The sequence below is a fragment of the Ctenopharyngodon idella genome, chromosome 18, assembly GCF_019924925.1.
Source record: "Ctenopharyngodon idella isolate HZGC_01 chromosome 18, HZGC01, whole genome shotgun sequence".
Lineage (NCBI taxonomy): Eukaryota > Metazoa > Chordata > Actinopteri > Cypriniformes > Xenocyprididae > Ctenopharyngodon > Ctenopharyngodon idella.
The window spans coordinates 33,907,722-33,916,133 of record NC_067237.1 but is presented as its reverse complement, the minus strand read 5'-3'; the positions used below and the strand labels follow the sequence as shown (position 1 = coordinate 33,916,133).

Here is an 8,412-nt window from a genome sequence, read left to right as displayed (position 1 = left end):
AATGGCCAGCTCAGGTATCTGTCAGCTCCAGGGACACTTCAGGCTGAATGGGATGTACCAGGATGGAGACCTTCTCATTGGTGGTTTGTTTGAGGTTCAGTACCTTAAAGCATTCCCAGAGCTGAGCTTTAGAACGGAGCCAAAACAACCACACTGTGAGCTGTGAGTCTTGACCACACCAACTGAAGCACACTTAAAGGCAATAATTGGAAAATGGAATGCTATTTTTTATAACTACATATACATTGTCAATGGTGACTTAGTTTAAGAAACTGATATCATGTTACATGACAAGGTTACAAGGCTGAAATTATTCACTGCATATATAACTTTGTATGAAAAAATTGTAAATTTAGAATTCCAAAATCCGATCTCACAGACATTTTGTTATGGAATTCAGTTAATCTTGTATTTTATTTTATTTTTTCTAATGTTACTGTCAGTATTACTTCAGTTAATAATCTAATTTTATTTGTATTGTCTTCTCTAGCTTCTATATGACAAGCTTCCAGCAAGCACTAACAATGGTTTTTGCCATCAACGAGATTAATAACAATCCCAACCTGCTGCCTAACATCACACTTGGTTACCAGATCTACGACAACTGTTTAAGGCTTGGAGTGGCATTCCGTGGTGCCACAGCTCTGGTTAGTGGGACAGAGGAGACCTTCTCTGACCTCAACTGCAATGGCCCACCACCGGTGATTGGAATCATAGGTGATCCAGGTTCTACTCATTCTATTGCAATTTCCAGTGTTCTGGGGCTGTTTCGACTGCCTATGGTATGATATTTAAAACTTTTTTTCTGTTAAAAAAAAAGTCTTTTTATACTTTTATATTTGATTATCTACTATGTCATGTTTTCATTCATAATAGCAGAACATTGTGTGCAAATATCACAAACCTGCTTCACAAAAAAATCTATTTGTAAATACAATGGCTTTAGAACTGATAACATTTGTTCATCTTTCTCTGTCTTTTGTCTCTGCTCCTCATTTCTAATTAGATTAGCTACTATGCCACCTGCTCCTGTTTGAGTGACAGGAAAAAGTACCCCTCTTTTTTCCGAACAATCCCCAGTGATGCCTTCCAGGTGCGGGCTATGGTTCAGATTTTGAGACATTTTGGATGGACCTGGGTTGGTCTTCTCTACAGTGATAATGACTACGGTATCTACGCTGCTCAGTCCTTCCAGCAGGAAATGCAGCGGTTTGGACATTGTGTTGCTTTTTCTGAAATACTGCCCCATGTTAATAACCCCAGAGATATCCAACGTATAATGGGAGTGATTCACGCCTCTACAGCTAGAGTGGTGGTTGTTTTTTCTGCTTCATCCTTACTGATACCTTTGATGGACGAAGCTTTATTGCAGAACATGACAAGCAGGCAATGGTTTGCAAGTGAAGCTTGGGCCACTTCACCTGTGTTTCGCACACCACGTTTCCTGCCCTTCCTGGGGGGCACACTGGGCATTGCCATCAGACGTGGGGAGATTAAGGGGCTTCATGACTTTCTGTTACATCTTCGTCCCAACAATGATCAAAGAAATAATATAGTGAGGGTCTTCTGGGAGAACATGTTTGGGTGCAGTTTTGAAACTGGGGATAAAGAGACAGAAGGAGAGCAAGTGAAAAAGGTCTGTACAGGACAGGAGGATCTGAGTACCACAAACTCACCATACACTGATGTTTCAGGGTTGAGAGCATCTTATAATGTGTATAAAGCAGTTTATGCCCTGGCACATGCACTTCATGACCTGATGCAGTGTGAAGATGGCAGAGGACCATTCAGTGGGAACAGTTGTGCTGACACAAATCTGAAACCCTGGCAGGTAAGACCCATAGATATAGTGCATATTTTCTCCAGACATATAGATGAGCTGAATGTGGAAAAGCAAAATATGTGCTCTATATTAATTCAAATTTCAGATAAAAATATAACACCTGTCCTATATACAAACTGTACAGCTGGTTCACTACCTACAAAAAGTGAACTTCACCACAGGCTTTGGGGATCATGTGTCATTTGATAAAAATGGAGATGCTCTGGCCATCTATGATGTGTTGAACTGGCAGCCGAGCTCTGATGGGTCAATAAGGCTCCACAAGGTCGGTGTAGTAAATGAAGGGGCAACATCAGGGATGATGCTTACACTGGATGAGGATGCATTTTACTGGAACTCTGAGACAAAAAAAGTAATTAACTTTGAATGTTAAATGTCATAATTTTTGCAGATATAAAGTCTAAATACTATTCAAAGCTAAGATGAGACAAATGAGAATAAAATAATGTAAAAGCCAAGCTTGTTATTATGTAAAAGTGATGACAAACACGATGGATAACAGATGATGACTCTTTTAGCCCCCACAGTCTGTGTGCAGTGAGAGCTGCCCCCCAGGAACCAGACGAGCCACGAGGAAGGGCCATCCTGTCTGCTGTTTTGACTGTCTGCCATGTGGAGATGGAGAGATTTCTAATACAACAGGCGAGGAGATTGCTGGCAAAATTTCAATATAATTTGGTAGTCATTTTCGGTAACATTTTACAAAAGGTTCATTAGTAAACATTAGTTAACTACATTAGTTGACATGAACTAATATTGAACTGCACTTCTACAGCATTTATTAATCTTTGTTGATGTTTCAACATTTACTAATACATTAAAGGGTAGGTAACACACACAGTTTCTACCAATCTCATGTTAATCTTGAGTACCTGTAGAGTACTATTGCACCCTTCATATCTCCAAAAAGTCTTTAGTTTTATCATATTTATAAAAGATAGATACGCTGTACCGAGTCTTTCCAAAAAAAGCCGAGCTCCTGGAGGCGTGCCTACCGTGGGCAGAGCTAAAGAGTCACGAGCGTGTGCAGCTTTTGCGTAGAGATCATCTGCAAGCTGTGACATCATTATACATAAAAAGGGAACAAAAACGTTCGTGTTGTTTACATTTTATGTACTTGTGTGCCGATTGCCAACTAAACACAGACATTTGATGCAGTTACTCACCACCCGTGATCAGCAAATCCAGCGACAAACTGGGACTTGTTTACAAAGCATTCATCACCGAAATTCCAGGAACAAACATACACGCACAACTCTGTTGCTGCCCCGGAAAAACAAACTTCATCCACTGTTCCCTTAACGCTGGGTTCTTTGGGAAGCTGAAAAAGGTCATCTCTCCCTCACAACCAAAAACACTCAGGTGTTTTGTCTCATTGACAGGAGCTGTGTCTCATTTCGGAGGCTGCATCCTCCGGAGGTCGCATTTTGAAGGCTGCATACGTCATAAAGGATGTCTTATTTAAGAAAAGTAACCGTAATAAAATTGACTGATATTCACTGTGAGGTGTAAAATACTGTGATTTCTTTCTTACTTTGCATTCTAATGGTTATTTTTCTTAAATGAGACTGCCTCGATGATGTATGCAGCCTTCAAATGCAGCCTTCTTAGGGTGCAGCCACTGAATTGGGACACAGCCATTGTTGAAAAATCTCTTGGCTTTTGTAACCCGAACGAAACATGTTGATGGGCATGCTCTTGCTCTTGGTGATGTGTGTGTGCACGCTTATCAGGGAGAAGTGCCCATACAAGGAATTACACCCTTTATTACGTGATAAAAGGCCATTCTCTAAAAAAAAAACACTCTGAAACCTGGTCCGAAACCAGAACTAGTGTATTTGCCACAGAAATACTCCGTCATACGTCCAACTCGTGTTTTGAAACTTTGGCCATGTTTAGCATGAGAATGTAACTCTTTAACAGTGTAAATAAGTCAGAATGCATGAAATAGCGTTAGACCCCCCCTTTAAAATCAAGAGTTGTATTTGTTAACATTAGTTAATGCACTGTGAACTAACATGGACAACCAATGAAATGCTGTATTTTTATTACCTAACATTGAAAAAGATTAACAAATACAGTAACAAATTAATTGCTCATTGTAAGTTCATGTTGGTTAATACATTGACTAATGTTAACAAATAAACCTTATTGTAAAGTGTTACCTAATTTTCTCTTAAAAATCTTACCTTCTGTTTTTTGTTTTTGGTTGTTTTTTTCCTTACCTACAGATGCTGTTGAGTGCATGTTGTGTCCAGATGAGTTCTGGTCCAATCCAGATAGGAATCAATGTGTCCCCAAAGAAGTAGAGTTTCTGTCTTATGAGGATCCTCTGGGTATCTCTCTGACCACTGCATCTCTGCTTGGCACCTGCTTCTGTGCTCTTGTGATGATTGTCTTTGCTTATCACCATAACACTCCCATAGTACGAGCCAACAATTCAGAGCTCAGCTTTCTGCTTCTGGTGTCACTCAAACTGTGTTTCCTGTGTGTGCTACTGTTCATTGGTCAGCCACAGTTGTGGACGTGTCAGTTAAGACATGCTGTGTTTGGCATAAGCTTTGTCCTGTGTATCTCCTGCATCCTGGTTAAGACTATAGTGGTAATAGCTGTGTTTAAGTCATCTCGACCAGAGGGCAAAGGAGCAATGAAATGGTTTGGAGCAGTTCAACAAAGATGCACAGTTCTGGTCTTAACTGCCCTTCAAGTTGTGATATGTGCAGTCTGGCTCTCTACTGCCTCTCCAACACCCCATAAAAACAACCAGTATATCCGCTCTAAAATAGTATATGAATGTGCTATTGGCTCAGTGGCTGGTTTTTCTATGCTGCTAGGATACATTGGACTGTTGGCAGTAGTAAGCTTCCTTTTAGCCTTCCTGGCGAGAAATCTTCCAGATAATTTTAATGAAGCAAAGTTCATCACTTTCAGCATGCTAATCTTCTGTGCTGTATGGATTGCATTTGTTCCAACATATGTGAGCTCACCAGGAAAATATGCAGTGGCTGTGGAGAGTTTTGCCATTCTGTCTTCAAGTTTTGGATTACTGGTGGCCATATTTGCCCCAAAGTGCTACATCATTCTTCTACATCCAGAGAGAAACACTAAAAAAGCAATAATGGGAAGAGAAACACAAAAGAAATAGTTTTATATTATTTAGCTCCACCATTTACAGACACATTTGTGACAGAATGAACGAAAAATCAATATTATTTGTTGTACTATATATTTAGTATTTATTTTACTATACATTTAGTTTACTTCACAAACTGTATATTCTAACTCCTAACCCTAAACCTTCTCTTAAACCTACCCATCACAGAAAACTTTCTGCATTTTTATATTTAAAAAAAAAAAAAGAAATCACTCTGTATGATTTGTAAGCTGTTTTCCTCATGGGGAACAAAAAATACACCCACAAGGATTTCGGATATTGCCATCTTTGTCGCATACGCTTTCAGATCAGCCGCCATTGTTGAGTGCAACACCCTGTAACAGTTTAATGTCAGTTACGTGCAATTTATCCTCTGTAATTCTATTACCCACCCTGAGAGGGCACCAGTGAGCAACACTCTCAGGTATAAACAGGTGTGGGCAGTAGAAGTCAGCCTTGTTACTGTAGTTAGCAGAAGTGATGGGAGAAACTAAGCTTTTCAAAGCTTAAAATCAATTGAACCAATTGCTTCGCAAAATAATTCACTGTTTCGAAGCGTTCGGAATACCACATATTGATGACCCCTGCTGGTCAGAACAGTATAAATGCAGCAAAAATGTTATGCCAAACATGCATAAAAACACCTTTTACAAACCCATTGAAAATGTTTTATTGAAAGTAAAATCTATCAAATGCCATTAACTAATCATCTAATAAGATTAAATATCATGTTTCTGTGTAATGTGTTCTTTTATCAATTGTCAGGGCTTGTTTGATTTGTTTCATAGATGGCTCACCTAAACAGGCCAATAAGAGACAATTAACCCTTTCGTACGTAAGTTTAAAATATTCTGGCTGACCCCCCAACGTGAATTTTTTAAGGCGACCGTTATTTAGAACGTATCACTTTATTGTTTCCATGGTGACACGTCATTGCTTGTCACATAACACACCACAGCGCTGTGACTGCTGATCTGCTTTTACTTAATTTTTCCTTTTTTATTCAAAATATTCACAAATTTGTTAGCTATAGCATGAAATATCTGATATTCCAATTGTCAAATATGTGCAAGTGGATGTGTTTTGCTGTTTAAACACCTTTATAACGATCGCGTTGGGTGCCGCCATGTTAGTTTGCGCCGCACAGAGAATCGGATCTGTTGGATTTACAACTCGTGAATTCATCCACTTCTCCCGAAATACATGAAAGTAAGTGAGTCGGTGAACTCGGGAAGAATAGAGTAAACTTTAAAGTTGCTTTCACAATGTGTATCTGATATGAAAACGTGTTGTCTAATTATAATGGAAAGGGTTGTTACTTCCGCTTCTATAGACATCATTGTGTATTATACAAACTCTAAATATACTGTTTTGTTAGTACTCATGCATATTTAAATGTCTGAAACCTAAAATAAATATTATTTGGTTGAAAACTGCATATATGTGATATATGAAAGCGCTCCGCGCTTCCGTCTTTGGTTTAGCGCCAGCCAAAGCGCAAGCACATTTGAATTTGGCAGTTGATCACGTGAGGCGCTGAACGTTCTAATCACACCGGTGTGATCGTACGCTCCTGGAGCCAGCCAAGACTGATCACACCGGTGTGATCGTACACGTCAAAGGGTAACTACTATTATTCCTTTAAATTATAGTAATGGTTAATTAAAACGTCTACAAAAATGAATAAAACTGATCAGAGATCAGGTAAAACCCATAGACACTTCAATATTTCACCACTGGGTGGCGATCTCAGTGAATCTGCATGATTCATGGTTTCACAGAGATCTCCCCCAGTGGTGAACCATTTAAATTTTGAAAAAATTTGCAACATCATGACATAACAAAGCCTCATTTACTAAAATCATGTGACTTTGGCAGTTTGATACATGCTTCGAAATCGCCTATCACTAATTTGGAGGCATGACTTACTACTCCAAACCATGATCACAATCCTGGTTGAGAAACCTGATATGGTTTATGGCTCCTTTGTGGATCCTTGGATAACGCCACAAACTGGATTATCAATTATCAATTTTTCTGTATCTGGACAATTGCATCAAGGACTCTAAAGCGGAAAAAGACACTTATCTTCACGTCAGTTTGTGTGTTCAGTTGTGTTTGTTCTATGTATACTGAATTAAACAAGGATCATTGTCTTTATCAGTACAGATAAGATTTTTCATTTATCTTACTGATGCACATTGTATGCGTATTCACAAAATGTGTGTTGTTTGATTCATAGTGGTGTTTTTATAAAGAAATTGACTCAGAAAAGGCAATTTTGAATGGTTAAACTTGTATGGTTACACTACATGGTGTACAAACAGACTGATAAAATCATTAGGGTTTTTACCCCCTTAAAAAGTAAGAGTTCCCTTTCATGGGAACTTGTGCTACATCATAGTTTTGACGCTGTGGGAACGCCTCTGCGTGAATGTGTCGTGAAGCATGTGTAAAAACAGTCCAATGGAGTGACAGAACGTCAAAGGCGGGTGACGTCATTGACCAGGAAACTATAAAGTATACCCAGACTAAACAGTGTCAGCTTCTGTGTCTGTAGTAAGCGATCTGTGTGACTGTCTTATTTATTGTTGTCTGCCTATTGTTGCATCAAGCACTATTATGGAGAGCAAATAGTTTAAATCTTGTGTTCCTCCCTGCCCTCGTTACATTCCGGGTGGGGATGCACACCATAACCCTCTAGATCCAGTGCTTTTTCTCGGGATTTGGAAGCCTGCACTGCGGTTTCTTCCATCCCTGGGAAAGCACCTGTGCTTCACCTGTCTGGTTCTGAGGAACTGGATGTGGTGAGCATGGATCCTGGGGTTGTGGAGGATTCGCCACCCCACACCCCAGCTTATGAGGAGCTTATGGAGGTTACAACTCATGCTGTTGCCAAGTTCAACATTGAATGGCCAGCCGAGACACATGAAGTTCGTCAGAGAAGCCTGCTAGATGAAAGATTTCTCCCTTCTAGTGCACAACCTCCGTGCTGGGGCTTACCATTTTTTCATGACGTCCACACTGAGGTGTCGAAGTCATGGAATAAGCTGGTCTCAGAGTGTATTTCCCTGCCACTTCGAATTACTCTAATATATTAGGAGGCAAAACGTATGGTTATGGGGCGATGCCCAAGGTCGATGGGATGCGTGCCAGTTATCTCTCGCCTGAAACAGCATCGTCCCTTAAAGCCCCGACGCTGCCCACCAAGCCAGTTCGAACCACATCAGCGCTGGTGGGCAAAGCTTATTCGGCAGCAGGTCAGGCTGCGTCATGCTTGCATACGATGTCAGTGTTGCAAGCATACCAAGGAAACGGCCAAATCCATCGGCCGGCCTATGGCAGCCATGGTGGCCACAGAGAGGCATCTGTGGCTTAATCTGTCTGGCATCAAGGAGCATGATAAGAGTTTTCT

General features: G+C 40.2%; 2 protein-coding genes across 2 annotated transcripts; both read left to right on the top strand.

The window, feature by feature from the left end:
• The first annotated feature begins 524 nt into the window (after positions 1 to 524).
• Positions 525 to 2,470, top strand: LOC127499588 (extracellular calcium-sensing receptor-like). Its single transcript, XM_051869981.1, has 2 exons — positions 525 to 701; positions 1,007 to 2,470. Exons 1-2 carry the CDS (start codon positions 525 to 527, stop codon positions 2,027 to 2,029), a joined length of 1,200 nt encoding a protein of 399 aa, XP_051725941.1. The 3' UTR covers positions 2,030 to 2,470.
• A 1,231-nt stretch (positions 2,471 to 3,701) lies between these two features.
• LOC127500332 (extracellular calcium-sensing receptor-like) lies at positions 3,702 to 5,275 on the top strand. Its single transcript, XM_051871438.1, has one exon. It carries the CDS (start codon positions 3,975 to 3,977, stop codon positions 4,986 to 4,988), a length of 1,014 nt encoding a protein of 337 aa, XP_051727398.1. The 5' UTR covers positions 3,702 to 3,974; the 3' UTR covers positions 4,989 to 5,275.
• The last annotated feature ends 3,137 nt before the right edge of the window (positions 5,276 to 8,412 follow it).

Excerpts from the sequence above, each read along its gene's own strand:
- LOC127499588 (XM_051869981.1), top strand. The coding sequence starts at position 525 with ATGGTTTTTGCCATCAACGAGATTAATAACAATCCCAACCTGCTGCCT. Across the intron at positions 702-1,006 it reads ACTGCAATGGCCCACCACCG|ATTAGCTACTATGCCACCTG; the intron begins GTGATTGGAATC and ends ATTTCTAATTAG.
- LOC127500332 (XM_051871438.1), top strand. The coding sequence starts at position 3,975 with ATGTTAACAAATAAACCTTATTGTAAAGTGTTACCTAATTTTCTCTTA.